The sequence below is a fragment of the Gouania willdenowi genome, chromosome 18 (genome assembly GCF_900634775.1).
Source record: "Gouania willdenowi chromosome 18, fGouWil2.1, whole genome shotgun sequence".
Lineage (NCBI taxonomy): Eukaryota > Metazoa > Chordata > Actinopteri > Blenniiformes > Gobiesocidae > Gouania > Gouania willdenowi.
Window position 1 is genome coordinate 2,699,837 of NC_041061.1, and position 20,648 is coordinate 2,720,484.

A 20,648-nucleotide genomic window follows, 5' to 3' on the forward strand; every position below is an offset into this window, starting at 1 on the left:
GTGATAAAAATAGGGTAAAATATGGTGTCGTTGCAGAAAAAGGGTAAAAATAAACAAAAATGAGCTCAAATTCTTAGTCTCTTGAAGACATCTGGGGACCCCCTCCCAGTGTCTCGCGACCCCAAATGAGGTTCCGACCCCAAGGTTGAGAACTCATTGGTTATAATCAGAGAGCTGGTCTGGGACGGTTTCCAGATGTTTCCGTGATCACGCCGTTCACTCATCGTGCTCGCGCGCACACACACACACACACACACACACACAGAGTGAAGGGGCGGGACAATAACAACAGAAGCCACGCCCCCTCCAGTGAAGAGTGTGAGTAGAAGTGTTATTGGTGTTAGTGGTGGTGATGGAGGAGGACTGGAGGTGCTGGTGCGGACCATGAGGACTCCATCATGCCGTTCTGTAAACGCTCCGTATTTCCATCGCGCGTGTGCGGCCCGTGCGCGGAGCTGCTTCCGGACTTCTGTGCGGCGCGTGTCCGTACCCTGTGCGCGCTGCTGCGGCAGCTGTCCGACGTGTCGCGGCTCTGTGTGAGTGTCCTGGAGGAGCTACAGGGGGAGATGCTGGAGGTTACCCGGAGGTCTGGAGCTCTGAGGCGGAGGGTGGAGCGGCTACAGGCCCGGGTCCCGGAGCTGCTCAGCGGGACCCCACCACTAGGTGAGGATGGAGGGGTCACACTTTGAGAAAAGTTTTAAAAAACTCTCAAAAGTTGGACATTTAAAGGGGGCGGAGCCCTGCAGGCGTGACGTCAGAACACTTTTTCAAAGAATGGTAATCGGTTTTTTTCTTTAACACGCCCCCTCCCAATTTTTTTTTTTAAAGTAAAGATTGCTTTTATTTTATTGAATTCATACCTAATTATTTTATTTCATTCACATTTAAAAAAAAATTAATTGTTCTACACATAACATATTTAAATCTTCCTTGTCTAACATTTCATTATTACGGAAGCGGTTTAAGGCCAATTTTAATGGCCGTCGAAATGTTGAGATAAAAATTGAAATCTCAAGAATAAAGTTCAAATATAATGTCGAGAATGAAGTAAAAAAAGACAAGATTAATTTTCAAAAATAAACTCAAAATACAATTTTGTCAAAAAAGTCGAAGGTTCGCTATTAATGTCAAATCTATGGAAACTGACTTGGGCCAATTTAGTTCATAACGTTAAATTTAAAAATAACGTTAATTAGATTTTCAATAGGACCCCACCACCAGGTGAGGATGGAGGGGTCACACTTTGAAAACAGTTCAAACTAACTCTCAAAAGTTGGACATTTAAAGGGGTGTGGCCCTGCAGGCGTAATAGTGTTTTTCTTTAACACCCCCTCTCCCTCCCAATTATTTTTATAAAAAAGTAAAGATTGCTCTAATTTTATTGTATTCATACCTAATTATTTTATTTTATTCATTTTTAAAATTTTTAATTCACCTTAATTGTTTTACATACATATTTAATTCTTCATGATATAATATTTCATTATCTACTCGTTTGTTGGTCGTACTAAGGGCCAATTTTGATGGAGAGTTTTTTTTTTTTTTTTTTTGGTAAATCAAGAATAATGTCGAAATGTCAAGAATAATGTCAAAATATGATGTTGAGATTAAAGTTGAAATTTTGAGGTGAACGTGGTTTGTCCATTAACCTAAGGGTTTGGGGTTCGAATCCCGTTGTATCTGAGTCATTGTCTTGTGTCCTTGGACGAGGCACTTTACCCACATTGCGTCATAGGATTGGATATGAATTGTCCATGAATGTTGGTGGTGGTCAGAGGGGCCGTAGGCGCAAAATGGTCAGTATGCCCAAGGGCAGCTGTGGCTACATTGTAGCTTACCACCACCGGCATGACTCGTGAGTGACTGATGTGAATGAATAATGGTTTCTGTACGCACTTTGAGTCTCCTCGATAAAAAGCGCTTTATAAATCTAAGCCATTATTATTATTTCTATTATTATTATTAATAAATATGATGTTGAGATTAAAGTTGAAATTTTACGAATAAAGTTGAAATATAATGGTGAAAATAAAGTCAAAAAGGCTAGATTCATTTTCTAAAATAAACTCAAAATACAATATTGTGAAAAAAGTCAAAGGTTTGCTAATAAAGTTAAATCTATGGAAGCTGACTAGGGCCAATTCACCATATATTCCAACAGTCTCCATCCACACTGGTCCTAATGTGTTTCCGTAGTTCCTCAATAGCCACAGATGGACTGAATGCTCCACCTCTTCATGATTTCACTGGTTTTTCCTTCTGAACAGATTCAGTTTTTGCCAATATCTTTTTTTTTTTAATCAAAGTCCTTAAAAACATTACATTTATGAGCTAAAATAGAAATGTTCTCTTTGTTATTAAACTCAACACTGAAGTCTAGTTTAACGCATTCATCGATACATGACCATGATCTGCTGTTTGTTGTCATATATGGTGAATTGACCCTCGTCAGCTTCCGTAGATTTACCTTTATTAGCAAACCTTCGACTTTTATCATAATATTGTATTTTGAGTTCATTCTCGCAATTTCAACTTTATTCTCAACATTTTGATTTTATTCTTGATTTGCCCCTCCAAAAAAATGTCTCCATAAAAATTGGCCCAAATCCTTTTTCCGTAAAAACGACAGTTATACTGTGACCCACATTATTGTACATAAAGGAAGTTGTAAACGTTCGGTGTCATCCTGTAAACTTTAAGAATTTTAACCTTTTCTTAATAAATTACTAATTTTTACGGCACACCTGAACGTCTCTTTTAGTCAAACATTATGCATTATTCTTCTTCTCCTCCTCTTTCTTTTTCTTCTTCTACTGTGATTTGATTTGATTTATTATTTGATTTGATTTTAGTCTTTTTAACTTGGATTTTTCAGGCCCTTCCCAGGGGCACAATTTCATGAAATTTGGCATAGTTTGGTGCATTTTTGGGACTCGGTAGCACCACCTAACGTTTGTATCCTTCCACTAGTTTTAACTAGCTGGATGGCCTTCAATAGGTACTGTATATGCAGTGGACCATGACTAGCAAAAATGTAATTTAGACCTCTGACTTAAATTCAACAGGAAATCTGCAATTTAGAATTTAGAGGGCCAAATTTGGCACTTTTTCTCAATTCTTGGCCAAATCACACCATCTTTAATTATTATTATTATTATTTATTGTTATAAAGATTATATTAACGTTTATACGTATTATAGATAGTAGTAGGTGTAGTAGTATTGGTATTATTTTTAATTACACATTTATTACCTAGTGGTTTTCTACTATTATTATAGTGTGTGTGTGTGTGTGTGTGTGTGTGTGTGTGTGTGTGTGTGTGTGTGTGTGTGTGTGTGTGTGTGTGTGTGTGTGTGTGTGTGTGTGCGTGCGTGCGTGCGTGCGTGCGTGCGTGCGTGCGTGTGTGTGTGTGTGAAATAATAAAGCAGTAAGAAAGTCCCCTCCAACACAAACCAGATGTGTGTGTTTGGAAGTGAGGAGAGGAAGAAAAGATAAAGAGCAGCTCCTCCACTTGGTTTACTTTAACTTTTCTGTGTGTGTGTGTGTGTGTGTGTGTGTGTGTGTGTGTGTGTGTGTGTGTGTGTGTGTGTGTGTGTGACTGTGCACACGCCTCCTCTCACGTGCACGTGGGTGGAAGCTAAATGCTAACGAATCAATATTTCTGCCCTCGTCCTCTTCACTTTAAACCATTGTTTTTCACTGACAGTTTGTTTCATGTCAAACTAAACGTTTGTATTTGTCTGTGTTGCAGATTGAATCACCAATAGCTGTAGCTTTAGCAACTTATTGATAACGTGGTGTGATAACCAAAGCTAACAAAGCTAAAACACATTATAAGGTTGGTTATTATAAAGTCATGACCACCACAAATGATGGAAAAGGTGGTGAAATGGGATTTTAAAAACCACAGAAATTGGTGAAGTTGCAAATTAGAGTGACAATATTGGAAAGTTTAAACTGGCAAATAATGGGCGTGACAAATGGTGAATGTGGTTAAATTGGCAAAAATATTCATGAAATATGGTGAAAAGAAGAGGTTAAAAGTGACAATAATGCGTCAACATATGTGACATTAGGTGGAAAAGTGGTAGAAAAGGTTTCTAAGTGCTGAAAATGTCTTTAAAGTTGAAAAAATGTTCAGAAAATGGGAGTAATGGAGCAAAATGCATTAAAAGGAGCAATTAAAAATATGGCAAGTTTGGTGTAGTTGTAGAAAAAGGGTAAAAATAAGCAGAAATGGGTTAAAAGTGACCAAAAATGGTGGAAAAGGTGGTGAAATGGGATTTTAAAAACCACAGAAATTGATTAAAACTTGCAAATTAGAGTGGGCAAAAAGTGGTAAAAAGGGTTCAAAGTATTAATATTGGAACAATGAAGTTTAAACTGGCAAATAATGGGCATGACAAATTGTGAATGTGGTTAAATTGGCAAAAATAAGCATGAAATATGGTGAAAAGAGATTAAAAGTGACAATAATGTTTCAACATACAGTATGTGACATTAGGTGGAAAGAGTGTCGAAAATGTTTTGAAAGTGAAAAAAATGTGCAGAAATGGCATTGAAATTTGATGAAGTGGCAGAAATGAGAATAATGTCGTAATAGTAGTAATGTAGCAAAAATGCAGTAAAATGAGCAAAAATCTGGCATGAATAAGTGATGAATAAAGGTAAAAAATATGTTTGGTGTAGTTGCAGAAAATGGGTAAAAATGTGCAAAAATGGGCTCAAATTGGTCAGAAAATATTCTTAGTGTCTTGAAGGCCTCTGATGACCCCCTCCCAGTATCTCTAATGGGGTCCTGACCCCAAGGTTGAGAACAATTGATTTAAGCTAGTAGCATATCTGCTACAGCTTTATGTGATAGCTGGTTTTGGTGTTTTAAATGGTCAAACTGCAAATATAAACAGTGATTGTAGGATATTAGTGTAAAATATCTAAACATTTGGCAGATAATTTCATAAAACTTGGAAATGTGGAGTGTTTATCTTCCTCTGGGAATGTTCACAGGAACTTGCTTTTCTCACTCCTACCGTCTGTCTAACAGTGAAATAAATTCATATTTCTGTCTCAGAAAAAAGTCGACTTTGATAAATAAATATTGGAGCTCATCCAAACCAAGCACAACTAACTGGTTCGTTTAGAACGTTTACATGAGCTCAATGCAAAATATCCTCAGAATGTTTAACTGTGGGACTGTTTCTTTACCAGCTTTTATTTTGAAAAAACTAAAACCAACATGAGATATTTACTCTTTATTAACTGTCAGATCCAGAGTAAAGCTGCTAAAAACTCAACATTCAGACATTTTTTATCAAACGAAGCCTGTACTGTTTATGTCACACTCAGGCTCCTCCCACTATAACCAGATTAAGCCCCGCCCCCTCCCCTCAGGCTGTCATCTGGAAGTGATTGGGATCATTACTGCATTCTCTGGCCGACGTGTTGCCGCTGACAGCCAAACTTTAGTCCGTTACTTTAGGCCCCGAGAGAGAAACGTCCACATCTGCTCGCCGCCTCGCCTCGATGACATCATCGCTGTTAGCCAATCACTTCCCAGCAAGACGTTTGTTATTCCTCACCCTGAGGAAGAGGAGGAGGAGGAAGAGGCTGGGAACGAGTGTGAGCTGCTGCTCTCCTCTCACATTTAACCCTTTAACGTCGACTTCAAACTACAGCAGGAATACGCAATCACACACGCAAACTACACACTGTAGAAACACACAAACTACACACTGTAGAAACACTGTAGTCTCACAGGAACTACGCGCTGTAGTTGCACCGGAACTGCACACTGTAGTCACACGCAAACAAAGCGCTGTAGTGACACACGCAAACCAAGCGCTTCAGTAACACACGTAAACCAAGTGCTTTAGTAACACGCAAACCAAGCACTGTAGTGACACACGCAAACCAAGCGCTTTAGTGACACACGCAAATCAAGCACTGTAGTGACACACGCAAACCAAGCGCTTTAGTGACACATGCAAATCAAGCGCTGTAGTGACACACGCAAACCAAGCGCTTTAGTGACACACGCAAACCAAGCGCTGTAGTGACACACGCAAACCAAGCGCTTTAGTGACACACGCAAATCAAGCACTGTAGTGACACACGCAAACCAAGCGCTTTAGTGACACACGCAAACAAAGCGCTATAGTGACACACGCAAACCAAGCGCTTCAGTAACACACGTAAACCAAGCGCTTCAGTAACACACGTAAACCAAGGACTATAGTGACACACACAAACCAAGCGCTTTAGTGACACACGCAAACCAAGCGCCGTAGTGACACACGCAAACCAAGCGCTTTAGTGACACACGCAAACCAAGCGCTTTAGTGACACACGCAAACCAAGCGCTTTAGTGACACACGCAAACCAAGCGCCGTAGTGACACACGCAAACCAAGCGCTTTAGTGACACACGCAAACCAAGCGCTTTAGTGACACACGCAAACCAAGCGCTTTAGTGACACACGCAAACCAAGCGCTTTAGTGACACACGCAAACCAAGCGCTGTAGTGACACACGCAAACCAAGCGCTTTAGTGACACACGCAAACCAAGCGCTTTAGTGACACACGCAAACCAAGCGCTTTAGTGACACACGCAAACCAAGCGCTTTAGTGACACACGCAAACCAAGCGCTTTAGTGACACATGCAAACCAAGCGCCGTAGTGACACACGAAAACCATGCGCTTCAGTAACACGTAAACCAAGCGCTTTAGTGACACACGCAAACCAAGCGCCGTAGTGACACACGAAAACCATGCGCTTCAGTAACACGTAAACCAAGCGCTTTAGTGACACACGCAAACCAAGCGCTTTAGTGACACACGCAAACCAAGCGCTTTAGTGACACATGCAAACCACGCACTGAAGTCACACATAAACTATATACAAACTACACACTGTAGTCGCACACTACCTACCCAAACTGTAGTCACACGCAAACTACACACTGTACTCTTAAAATACAACAGCTGGTTTGTTGGTTAATAATGTAGTTGGTTGGTTGGTAGTTTAATTGGTTATGTTTATAGGTTAGTTGGTAGTTTAGTTTGTTATGTTTATAGGTTAGTTGGTAGTTTAGTTGGTAATGTTTTTAGGTTAGTTGGTAGTTTAGTTGGTTATGTTTTTAGGTTAGTTGGTAGTTTAGTTTGTTATGTTTATAGGTTAGTTGGTAGTTTAGTTGGTAATGTTTTTAGGTTAGTTGGTAGTTTAATTGGTTATGTTTATAGGTTAGTTGGTAGTTTAGTTGGTTATGTTTTTAGGTTAGTTGGTAGTTTAGTTGGTTATGTTTTTAGGTTAGTTGGTAGTTTAGTTTGTTATGTTTATAGGTTAGTTGGTAGTTTAGTTGGTTATGTTTTTAGGTTAGTTGGTAGTTTAGTTGGTTATGTTTTTAGGTTGGTTGGTAGTTTAGTTGGTTATGTTTTTAGGTTGGTTGGTAGTTTAGTTGGTTATGTTTTTAGGTTAGTTGGTAGTTTAGTTGGTTATGTTTTTAGGTTAGTTGGTAGTTTAGTTGGTTATGTTTATAGGTTAGTTGGTAGTTTAGTTGGTTATGTTTTTAGGTTAGTTGGTAGTTTAGTTGGTTATGTTTTTAGGTTAGTTGGTTATGTTTATAGGTTGGTTGGTAGTTTAGTTGGTTATGTTTATAGGTTAGTTGGTTATGTTTATAGGTTGGTTGGTAGTTTAGTTGGTTATGTTTTTAGGTTGGTTGGTAGTTTAGTTGGTTATGTTTTTAGGTTGGTTGGTAGTTTAGTTGGTTATGTTTTTAGGTTGGTTGGTAGTTTAGTTGGTTATGTTTATAGGTTGGTTGGTAGTTTAGTTGGTTATGTTTGTAGGTTGGTTGGTTAACGTTTGTAACAGTTCCTATTTTATTCTCTTCTTTCTGACTTTGTAAATCTAATGTTAAAGATAAAGTTTTGTTTGTGTTTTTATTAAATCTCTCATTAAATGAGGTCAAAGTGAACGACAGGTGCGTCCTGATGAAAACGTGGTTGTAAAACCTGAATCCTAGAGTCCCAGTGTTGACCCGCTCGTACGGAGGGAGCGTTAGATATGCGGCTCAGTGCAGCCTCAGCAGGAGGAATGTGTTTTCCCAGGGACAGAAAGTGAGAGTTTGGTTTTCCCCTCACATTCCTGGGATAGTCCAGAGTTAGTTAAAGTCAACAGCTGACAGAGAAGAGCAGAGAGAAAACAGACTGGCTGATATCTGACTTCCTCTTCTTCATCTTCCTGATTTGTGTTTTTTTTATTTTCACAAATTTGAGTCACTGCCTATTTTTATTTAAGATTGAGGAACGACTTCAGAGGGGTGTTCCATAAAGGAGGGTTAACAAACTCTGAGTCTATCCATAAACTCTGGGTCAACATACCCAGCGATGGGAAACTCTGTGTATCTGATTCCATTACAGCTGGTATGAAGTGGGTCAATCAACCCTGAGTTTGTAAACCTTGGGTTACTGACGTGCACGCGTGCGATAAAAAGCCATCATCAATGGATCGAAGATTAGTCGAGCTGCCATGGCAACCAAACTGAAAATAGTGATTTATTCACCGTAATGGGTGAAATAAGCCGTTGTTTGATGAATATGAGCCTGTTCTAAAGGTGTGTTCAGTCTTCAGTGACTATAGTGGCTTAAATCACCTGTGATTAGTCACACTTTTTGGTCACTTCATCACTTTATTGCTTCAGTGACGTGACGAGCGGTGAATAATATGAATAGAATGTGTCAGAGGAGACGTGACAGCTGTATAGGATGTCTGCATAGAGAGTCCTCCTGTTACACTGGATATAAAGACAGTAAATGCCGCTTGATATCACATCATTTATATTGATTTTTAATGTAATATTATCACCAGAGTCATCTCAACGTCCTAAAAAATGTCATAAAAAAACACTGAAGCGGAACGCGAACCCGCAACCCGTCACTTCCAAGAGCAGCGTCACAATTCACTGCGCCATCATACCATTATAGATGTGTGATCTATAGATTTAACTGTATAACAATATAAAACAACAATCGAGCCTTTAAAGTGGATGATGATCATCTCCTCCTTTATACTGTATTATCCACATGTTTGTATTCAGAGAACTTTACTACAGACGTCAGTAGATGTTTTAATGCAGATCAACCTCTCAGTGTGTTTCACTTAATGATCTACATCCACAATGTTATAAGAAAACTAAAAAAAAAAGACGTAAAGCAACACAACATTAGTAATGATGTGAACACGTCTGTGGTGTGTGATGTTACTAATGTGTTTCAGAGAAAAGTTAAGGTTCATTAAAGTGTTCAGAAATGGTGTTCAGGTGGGCGGAGCCAGGTAGAAACCCAGGGTTTCTTTGATAAAACCTTCCAGCGACCAGGTTTAGTTCACGGACAATGTTGCCATGGTAACATACTCAGAGAAGAACATACCTCGCGTTTGGGAATGAGATACTCAGAGTTTCCCTCATTTCAGCCTGAACATACTCAGAGTTTGAACATAACCTGCTTTATGGAATACCACTCTGGTTGGTTGAGGGTCGGTTGGTTGAATGTCACGTACTTTGACAAATCGGTAATGGAGAAAACAAATAAAGGTGTTTGTTTTTTGTTTTTTGTTTTCTGTACTGAAGCAAAAGAGCTTGAATATGAAAAACAAGGCGTTTTCCGTTTTTTCATTTTGGTTTTGGAAACAAATATTAAATAATGAGTGTTTTTTTTTTTTTTTCATTTTTCATGTTTTTGTTTCATAATGAAAAACAAATGAACGAATGATACACATATTTTGGTTGATGGTTGAATGTCAGGTTGTTTTTTTTGTTTTTGTAAATATGAGTCACTGCTTGTTTCATTTCTAACTGAGGAACGACTTATAAACCACAGCGACTTATCTGTGGGTTTTTCAGCCATCAGTGCCATCTAGTGAGTAAAATTGTGAACTGCATGTATCTGTGGATGTACACTGAGCTGTGGGAGGAGCTTATAGTTGTTCAAAAGACACTAAAAAAAATCCTAAAGTAAATTTTTACTGTCGCTAACTTTGTAAATATTCATAGACTTTTTTTTTTCCTACTTCGCTGCTCGTTTCCAGTTGCCAGGGATTTTAGTGTCCTCTACCTGCCCTTTGTTCTCTGTGTGACACAGGAGCCATGCTGACACACACACACACACACACACACACACACACACACACTGTGAAACAATCAGGTGGAAAGAGGTAAATAATGTAATATTTAAACAAGATAAACATGAAATAAGATCAGGAAGTAAATACCAATAAAACTAGAAATATATTTGAAACAACAAACAAACAAAATAAAATCATATATGAAAGTAAAAACATAAATGAATGAATAAATAAATTGTTGGTGAAAAAACACAAGGTAAAAATTAAAAGGAAATGAAAATAAATAAATTAGTGAATAAATAATGGGTTTAAAAAAAGGAAAACATTTAAGAATAGATTTAGATTTAACATTTAGATTTAATATTCTTCTTTGTTCTTCACTGAGCTACCAAAATAAAAGCATTGTTTCAATTAAAACCATTACTGCTCATATTTGTTTGTTTCCACTGGGGGCGCGAGCCTAATACCACTGTTTGTAGCAACGCGAGTGATATAAAAAATGACCTTTATTTGTCCCACAAAGGGAAACCTAACCCTAACCATTTTCTTTGTTTTTAAAGGATTAAAAGGAGCTAAATACAGTCGTAATGTTTCCCTTCTTGTCCCTTAAAGTTCATGCATGAGCTTTTAGTTTTCTTGATTAATATCTAAAGTTACACATTCAACACTTTGAAGTCTTTTATCTCCTATCTTTGATATTTCCTGTTTATTTTCTCAACAAAACTTTACTGTTTTTCCTTATTTTCCTCATTCCAGGGCTTAGTTTTAGTTCATAAACTACTTTTAATCATATCAATAAATGTGCTTTATATTTATATCAATTATGATTCAATAGATTTAACTTACTATTTAATTAATTACGCCATTAGTCTTTCACAATAATTTAAGAAGCATATTCATGTATTAATCATATTATTTTTTTTTAATGAAATGAATGTATAAATATTAGAAAAAAATAATAATTCATAAATAATTATAATTCCTTTGCATCACTGAGCTTTTATTTTGGTACTTCTGGTGAATTTGCATATTAGCTAAATACTTCGTTTTAACCATGGCATTTAGGTTTAACATTTATATTCAACACTTAACATTTATATTTAAATGTAACATTTATATTTAAATGTAACATTTAGATTTAACATTTAGATTTTACAATTAGATTTGACATTTAGGTTTCACATTTAGATTTAACATTTAGATTTGACATTTAGATTTAACACTTAACATTTATATTTAGATGTAACATTTAGATTTATTACTTAACATTTATAATTTGATGTAGCATTTAGATTTAACACTTGGCATTTAGATTTAGATTTAACATTTAGATTTAACATTTAACATTCACATTTACATTTAGATTAAACATTTACATTAAACATTTAGCATTTAGATTTAACATTTTGATATACATTTAATATTTAACATTTAAATTAAATTTTTAAAATATTCATTTAGATTTAACATTAGCATTACATTTTACGAGAAGAGTAAATTTCACAAATGTCACAAATATTGCTGTAAATCTGGTCAAAAGTAACATTTAAAAGTTTGTTAAATGTGGTTTTTGTTGAGAAATGTTGCAAAAAGTTGCTGTTACATACACCTTTTTTAAACTTCAAAATAAAATAGATTTTCTTCATTATGAATACATTGTAATACGTTATAACTACTAAATATATCATCATATATCATTATTACTAAGTACAAATAAGTTATATTATGTTTCTAAAAGGAATGAATTTCTGCAGTTTTCACTGTGTCCACTGAGAGGCGCCCTTTGATCAGTTTCGGACTCAGAAATCAGCTGCTGTTTGGTCTCACACACACACACACACACACACACACACACACACACACACACACACACGCACACACACACACACACACACACACACACACACACTCTGGTGTGTGGCTTCAGGGTTTCAATAATTTGATGGAGTTTGAAAATGAGAAGCACACAATTATCTTTTCTGGAGTTATTGCCCTTGTTCCATTTTTCTGACTCTGAGGTTTCTTCATAGCGGACAGCTTTTCTTATAAACCGTTTCAGATAGTTAGTAATTTTATATTCTAATGTGATAATATTTTTTTATGTTTACATCTAAGTTCTTGGATTTAGGACATTTAGGAAAAGGTTGTGAGTTATAATGAGAACCAATCTGGCGGGTGATGTTGATGACTGTCTTTTTGTTTGAATTAAAATTATCGAGTTTTATATCATATGTATCGACATTTTGAGATAAAATATTGAGATATGAATTTTGGTCCATGTCGTCCAGCCCTAATACACACAATAAATGATGAAGTTGGATCAAAGTGAGCATCTGCAGCTGGTGCTACGGGTCGACTGGTGATCATGTTATCTTGTGACTGTTTTTTATTTTTTATTTTAATGACGGATGTAAAAAAAAAAAAACTAATAAAAACGTGTAGTTCAGATGAATGTAAACAGTAAGTGACAGCATTAAAGACTGGTCACCATTTATAACATTAACCAGATGAAGTGACACAGCAACAGCTAAACTGGTTGGTTTTCTTGGTTCAAAAACAAATTATTTATTCAGTCCATGTTCTCTTAAAGAACCTCAAAGACTTTTCACACACACACACACACACACACACACACACACACATACACACACTAACAACCCAAACTCTGTCCCAGCGTGTCCAGCAGCGTTAGCTTAGCTGCTCTTTAGGGATGAGGCGATTTTCTGCAGAGCTGCAGGAATGTGTGAGAATGATGCCGAGATCATGTGATGGAAGAGTGGAATGAGGACACGCACACACAAAGCACACAAAAGGACCACAAAATACACAAAAGGACTACAAAGATGCACAAAATAACAAAAAAAACAAGAAATAACAACAAAGACACACAAGAACACAACATAAATACAAAAGAGGACTACGAAAATACACAAAATAACAACAGATGCACAAAAGCACAACATAAATACACAAAAGGACCACAAGATCACATAGAATAACAGCAAACCACATAAAACTACAGGAAAAATACACAAAAGCACTACAAAAATACACAAAATCAACACAAAAATACAAAGTAACAACAAAGATACACATAACCACAACACAAATAAGTCAAAGAACAACAAAGATGCACAAAATAACAACAAAACAGCCAAAAGCAACAATGCAAATACACAAAATAACAACAAAGATACGCAAAATGATTACCAAAAAAAACAAACAATGACAAAAAAGAAAATCAAGACAAATAACATCTCACAAAAATAGACAGAATGCCTTCAAACACAAACACACTCGTGTGGAGACGACAAAGAGAATTCAGAGTTGATTGGATGAGGCGTGTGATTGGACGAGGCGTGTGATTGGACGAGGCGTGTGATTGGTGCTGATGTTTCAGTGAAACCTGCTCCAACCTCTTCAGAGTGTTAATTAATTAACGCTCCATCTCTTCTTCTTCTTCTCTCTGTGTCTTCATTTATTCATCCCTCCCTCCGTCTATCAGGAGCTTTTCCCTTGTTCCTCTCTTCATCCTCCTCTGCTTCACACGCTCTCAATGTTTCATGGACCAACTTTAGGCTTTTCTTCACACGCCCAGAAAAGCAGCTTTAGAAACTTTAGATTCCATCAGAGACCAAATTATTCATTACACCCATTATTATGAATGACCCTCTTCATCACGCTTCATCAGTGAAGGAAAGTTCACTGAAGGCCTCCCAGGGTTAGTTTAGGTCTGGTTAGTTAGTCTGTTAGTAGCAGATCTAGTAGTAGGTTACCTTATGATAGTTTGTTGGTGATTAGTTCTAGTTAGTTCTGGGTTGGATGGTTGCAAGGTTTATTGGTTAGTTGGTTTAGTTTGTTGGTCACTTGTTGGTTGATTATAGGTTGGTTGATGGTTGGTAGGTTGATGTCAGGTTGGTTGGTTATAGGTTGGTTGATGGTAGGTAGGTTGATGTCAGATTGGTTGGTTATAGGTTGGTTGATGATAGGTTGGTTGATGTAGGTTGGTGGATGGTAGGTTCGTTGATGGGGAGGTTGGTTGAATGGAAGTTGGTCGATTGCATGTTGGTTTATGGCAGGTTGGTAGCTTGATGGTAGGTTGGTTGCCAGCAGGTTGGTTGATGGTAGATTGGTTGATGGAGGTTGTTTGATAGAGAGGTTTGTTGAATGCCTAGTTGGTTGATGTTAGGTTGGTTCATGGGGAGGTTGGTTGATACCAGGTTGGTTAATGGTAAGTTGGTTGATGGTAGGTTGGTTGATGGTAGGTTGGTTGATGGTAGGTTGGTTGATGGTTGGTTTGGTTTGTAAATCTTTGGTGGTTTGCTGATGAGTCACTGGATTAATTGGTTGATTGGTGGTTGGTTGGTTAGTCAGTTAGTTGTTAGTTTAAACTGGTTGCTGGATTTGGTGGTTTCTTAAAATGGTCAGTTTTGTGATGTTTTGGGTGGGATGTTGGGTTCACTGGTTAATTACTGGCTGGTTAGTTAATTGGTAGTTAGCAGGTCTTTTTCACAGCAGATACATTCATGTATTGATTGCATCTCTTTAAAGGGGACATATCATGCTAAATCCACTTTTTTAGCCCTTAAATGCATTTTGTTGTATATTTAGAGTGTTTAGAAGTACAGAAAAAATCAAATTAGTCTCTTCAGGTGCTCCGTAGATATCTTTATATTCTGTTTTGCTCATATTTTTCAATCTGTTTCGATTTTTCTATTCTCTATTACGTTTTTTGAACTATTACATCACAGTATTTGCAGCGGAACTGCCAAATTAGGACATCGACTCCAGGTGTAACACTTCGAGCAATCCGCCATTTTTATTTCTCGCTTTTATTTTGTAGTCCAAGTTCAAGGATGCAGAAGTTACGAGAGGATAAGTCAAAATGTTTGGTTGTTGGATGTAGTAACCCACACGCTTCATTACAGCATCAGAACCTTTTCAAAGTGCCTGGTTGAGTTTTATTTTTTATAGAAATGTACCCACATCTGTGGGTAAGGTCATTTTTGTGTGTGAAGCACTTCAATGATGACTGCTTCATCAACCTCCACCAGTATAAAGAAGGATTTGCCGAAAGACTTTGTCTGATTGAGGGTTCAATTCCTTCTATCTTTGGAGACGACAAACAGAGCACTTCGGTAAGCTGTAAATAACGCTAAAAAGTGTGATGATAAGACGTCCCTGTCATTGTTTTGTTAGCATTAGCAGTTGCACCGTCTTCATATGTTAGCGCTGTGTGCTCGTTTTAGATCCTTGATGATATGGCCTACGTGATTTAATTTAAGTCTAAAGTTTTCATTAGTCAATTTATTTTGCCGTTTTTGTCTTTGAAAAGACTATTAAAATGCATTTTGTGACGTTAGCTTGGCGCTAGCGTTAGCTCGGTGCTTGTGTTAGCTCACTTGTTAGGGTTCTGCAGGTTCATCATCTTCATTTTCATCTGGGTCAGACTCTGGCTCAAACATGTAAGGCTGGATGGACAAGTCTTCTGTTGTTGACATTTTGTAAATAACGTGTGAATAAAAAGTTTATGAGCCGCTACATAGCCGTATCTCTTCTATCAAACTACAAAAATGGCCGAGCAGGGTGGAGTTGAACCAAGTGTCACCTGAAGAGGGGGCGGGGTATGAAGTGTCTCATTTGCATTTAAAGAGACCGCACCAAAACGAGTTGCTCTCAGAAGCACATCAGAAAAGGGGTAGAAAAGGGGTGGAGCTATAATAATGAGGAATTCAGACCCAAGCAGTGCAGTTCTGCTTTATATAGACCACAACTGTATGATTTATATGTAAAAAGGAAGGATTTAAAACCATGATATGTCCCCTTTAAGGGTGTCCGTAAACTTTTGTCCTTGTCCTGGCTTTAGTCCTGTCACATCACTGAAATCAGCCAATCAGGAGATTAGCCCAGCCCCTCCCCTTTTTTCTCATTTCTCGCTCACAGACACACGCACGCACGCACGCACGCACGCACGCACACACACACACACACACACACACACACACACACACACACACACACACACACACACACACACACACACACACACACACACACACACACACACACACACACACACACACACACACACACACACACACACACACACACACAGGTTCTAGGGTCTCTGATTGGCTCATTCTGCCTGGCTCTTTATGAATTGAACATCAGTGGATGGATACGATTGGCTGAGAGCTAATCAACACATCGGATGCTTGCTCTATCTCTCTCTTCTCACGCATACACACACACCCATGCACACCCATGCACACACACACACACTCATGCACACACACACCTTTCATCCCAACAGCTGCTCCCACACACTTTTCCTTACACACTTGCACAGCCTGCTTTGTCAACAGCTCACGTAACTCAGTGTGCGCACACACACACGCACACGCACACACACGAGAACACAGTCTACATCCTCTGCGGTCCCACACCGTCTACACACACACACACGCACACGTTGCAGACATGCAAACGCACACTCAGCGTTGCAGCGGCTCTCCATCCATTCTCTGACACACACACAAACGCACACTTGCATTAAACACATGCACACACATCCTCTCTCTCTCTGTCTCTCTCACACAAACGCACACACACACACACACACACACACACACACACACACACACACACACACACACACACAGTCTCCATCATCTGCAGTCACACACACCGGGCTCCACACACACACGTTGCAGACATGCAGCCACACACTCTGGGATGCTACAATTCTCTACACATCCTCTGACGTGCACACACACACACACACACACACACACACACACACACACACACACACACACACACACACACCCTCCTCAGTCAGTGCGTGTGTGTGTCCTTAGCGCTCGTGGCATGAGGCGGTGATGTTTTGGGACAGGAAGAATAGTATGGGCAATTCCCAACGACGGCCCAAAGGACGACACCGACCCAAATCAGCAACAGGTCTGTGGTCTCTCCCTGGTCCTCATACCCCCTCCGCACACCATCTGTCCTGCACCACCTCGTTCACCCGCTTCTCCATTTATCCCACAGAGCCTTGCATCCTTCACGGACCCTTTCAGCTTGTACTGTGTGTTCGTTGCTCGTGTGAGACTTGCGTACGTGTGCAGGTCATGATACCGTCATCGTTTGCCGTGTCCACCATCAGAACCAGTACTAGTTACTAGTTGTGTCTCCATAGACGACTGGTCCTGCATGTGTGGAGTAGACTGATGTGGTTTACCTGGGCGACTCTGGCTCAGGGGGTTAGAGGGGTCGTCTTGCAGGGTTCCAACTCAAGGTTGTACCGGTTCTTGTGCTAAACCCAAAGGTGGTACAAAGGCAGGTTACCGTAGTAGCAGACAGCGCTGTCACCGTTAGTGTGTGAATGAGTGAATGTGGCTCAGTGTCATTTATGGACCTCTGATGTTTCCAGTGAGTACGGTGAATGGGTGAGTCACTATAGAGGATTTTAATAATTCATCTCAATAATGACAAAAACTGAATGAATTGTTGGGGATTATTTTATGTTTCAATATCTACAACATCTGCAGAATGCTAAAGTGGCAATTGGTCTCTTTTCATTGGTTCAGGAGCAGGGGTGCCTGATTTGTCAAGCGTGATCAGACGTTTGGTGTCGACCACTGTTCCATTCATTGCCCACCCCGCTTTAGCTCTAAGGGTGCGTTACACCAGTTTAGTCCTGGACTCGGTCTGAATGGTTGGAGAACAGCTGATGATTTAATCGTCTTGGTTTGGCTCAGTTTGCAACAGAGAACAACTTATGATCCTTTCCAAACAGCTTCTGGTGCAGTTTTTGGTGGTTTTAACGACCTGTTTTGTGTGGTCCCCGATTCTCCTGATCACCCATAATGCCGCGCGCTCTGTCATTACTGATGCTTCCTGTGTTTGATCCACTTTGCGAGCGGTTACGTTCACGTCGCTCCTAATCCATCGAGGATCGATCAATTGGAAACACTGCGAGACCGGCAGAATTTTAAACGTTTTAAACGCTTTAAACGTCGGGGGTTACGCACCCTAAAAGACATTCATCTGTCGGGAAATAGAACCATTTTTGTTCGTCCACGCACACGCAGCACATCCCCCTCAGCTCCCCAATGTCGCCAATCATGATGTCCCATCTCTTAAAAAGTTGCTCGTAGAAGTTCTGATTTCCCGTTCCCAAATTCTCCCTAATGTGTTTGAAAGTTTACCCTTTTCCGTTTTGTATCTGTTTCATCGTTTTTCCCTGATTGGATGTCATTACAGACTATTAAACTTCTCTATACCGTGCCAAACATGCTTAATACGTTTAACTGAATGATATATTATTGTTTGTTTCATATTTCTTTGCTTTAGAACTCTGCCAATTGCACAGGCTAAAATCACGTGAGGTTTTGTGCGAGATTTGACGTCTGTCAGTTTGCTAAAGTTGCTCCAATACATGTCAGTGAGGGTTTAGTTATTTTTATATTGCAATTTTTGCTTTATTTTGTTTAAAAAAAAAGAAGAAAACAAATAATAAAAATAATGTTTTAGCCATTTCCGCCTTAGGAAGTGAATGATTACTCGTGAGCCACAAATTTGGGGCCCGGAGTTTAAAAGCATCACCAAAGTTGCCGATAAAACATCTTGATTAAAACCAGGAGACTTTCATGCAGAATGAGATCATTCATAGAATAAAGATGTGGGATCTAAGAATGTTCCAGAGTGAAAGATGATGAGACTTGAGTAAAGGGGTGCGAGAAATGAAAGAAATACTTGACAAGAAGTGAAATCTGTAAAAAAAACTGTCAGTAGGGGCAAACGGAGCCAAATAAAGAATGTAAAATAGCTTTAGGGATGTTTTCACGAAGTCGGACGCAAGACTTCAAGGATCTAAAGCTAAAGTTAGCTTAGTTTTACGAGTCGTATCTCTAAAGATGATTGATATTTAGGTGCCAGAGAAAATGTTGCAATGTTTTGTCAGAATATTAGACGATCCTCTTGAGCAATGAAACAATAAAAGTGTCAAATTATAAAAACGTTGGTTCCGACTTTTTTCTGCATGTTTGAGGGTAATTTTTCCAAAGTTATTGTAAAAATATGACATTAACGAGGAATAAATCCCTTGAAATACCTTCAGGGGTGCTTTAAGGAGAACAACGGCTCGGCTTCAAGCATCTAAAGATAATGTTGACGTCTTGCCGAGTCCCGAGAGCGGTCCGCTGTACCCAAAGAAAACAAGTTCAAACGATTTTTTCTTACGTTTACAATGAAGAAACAAAGAATATTTGACCACTTAGTTTTACTAGTATTACTAGTTTTATCTCTGAGGACAATTGATATTTAGTCGTAGGGTGTTGTAATGTTGTAATGTTTCGTCAGAATATTGGACGATACTCTTGAGCAATGAAACGACAAAAATGTCGGATTGTAAAAACATTGGTTCCAACTTCTTTCGGCATGTTTGAGGTGAATTTTTCCCTAATAAATGACTTGGAATGTGGGATGATCTGCAGTGATTCAACCTTTAATCATTTTATTAGACAAGAATGTGGACTGAACATGACGTGTGCTGTTGGACAATAGCTGGTCCTAATGTTCTGGCACTTCTTGTGATGATGTCTTCCCTGGTTGTCTTTCCTCTCTGTGGGTTTTCCAGCGTCTCCATCCATCTTCTCCACTTTCCATCCTCTGGGTTTCTAGGCTGGATTGAACTGGGTCAGCTGCTCCTTTCGCCTGGTAGAACAATGCTGCGTGGCAATTATTTCTGCCCCCTTCTCACACGTTTGATTTGTGCAATTGTGTGTCTGTGCGATACGGCGCTCCTGAACGGGCAAATATCGGCATGCTCCTTAATTACCTCAGAGGGCGAGAGAGGCGGAGATGACAGAGCGAGGAAATTCAAACCTCTTAACTGGCTTCTCTGGTGGAAAGAGAGGAAGGAAGAGATGGATGAGGTGTGTGTGTGTGTGTGTGTGTCAATACACACGTCAGAGTAAACATATGCTCGCTTGCTCTTTTCCTGGAGGACGTTTGTGTGTTGGTGTGTGTGTGTGTGTGTGTGTGTGTGTGTGTGTGTGTGTGTGTGTGTGTGTGCGTGTGTGTGTGTGTGTGACCTTGACTTTAATCAGATTCTAACACCCATTTGTCTCCTTCAGACAACGTGCAGCACTCGTCACATGATTTAGTCAAACGCTAACGACGTGTTTTTAGTTGGACAGTCTGATAACTAATCAGCTGATGATAATAAAAAAAAAAAGAAGAAAAAAATGTAGAAATCATTGCTACATGCTAAGCTAACCAAAACATGTGCAACTGGTCGCTACCTGCTAAGCTAGCTCAACTTGTTTGACTGGTTGCTACATGTTTAGCTACTAAACGTGTGTGTGCTACATGTTTAGCTAATAAACATGTAGTACTGGTCATTACATGCTAATCTACCAAAACACGTAGGACCGGTCGCTATATGCTAAGCTAATTAAACATGTAGGAATGGTTGCTACTTCCTAAGCTAACCAAACATGTAGGATTGGTCATTACGTGCTAAGC

At 39.0% G+C, this 20,648-nt stretch overlaps 1 protein-coding gene across 2 annotated transcripts in view; it reads left to right on the top strand.

The window, feature by feature from the left end:
- Window positions 1-356: 356 nt before the first annotated feature.
- Window positions 357-20,648, top strand: part of nhsl2 (NHS-like 2) — a 58,783-nt gene continuing 38,491 nt past the window's right edge. The window contains exon 1 of one of the 2 annotated variants that reach the window (XM_028474797.1): window positions 357-663. In XM_028474797.1, the coding sequence (XP_028330598.1) occupies window positions 399-663 (265 nt within the window). In that variant the 5' untranslated portion in view covers window positions 357-398. Of the gene's footprint in view, window positions 664-16,785; window positions 17,079-20,648 lie in introns of those variants that run through there. The other variant, XM_028474798.1, reaches the window with a different exon arrangement.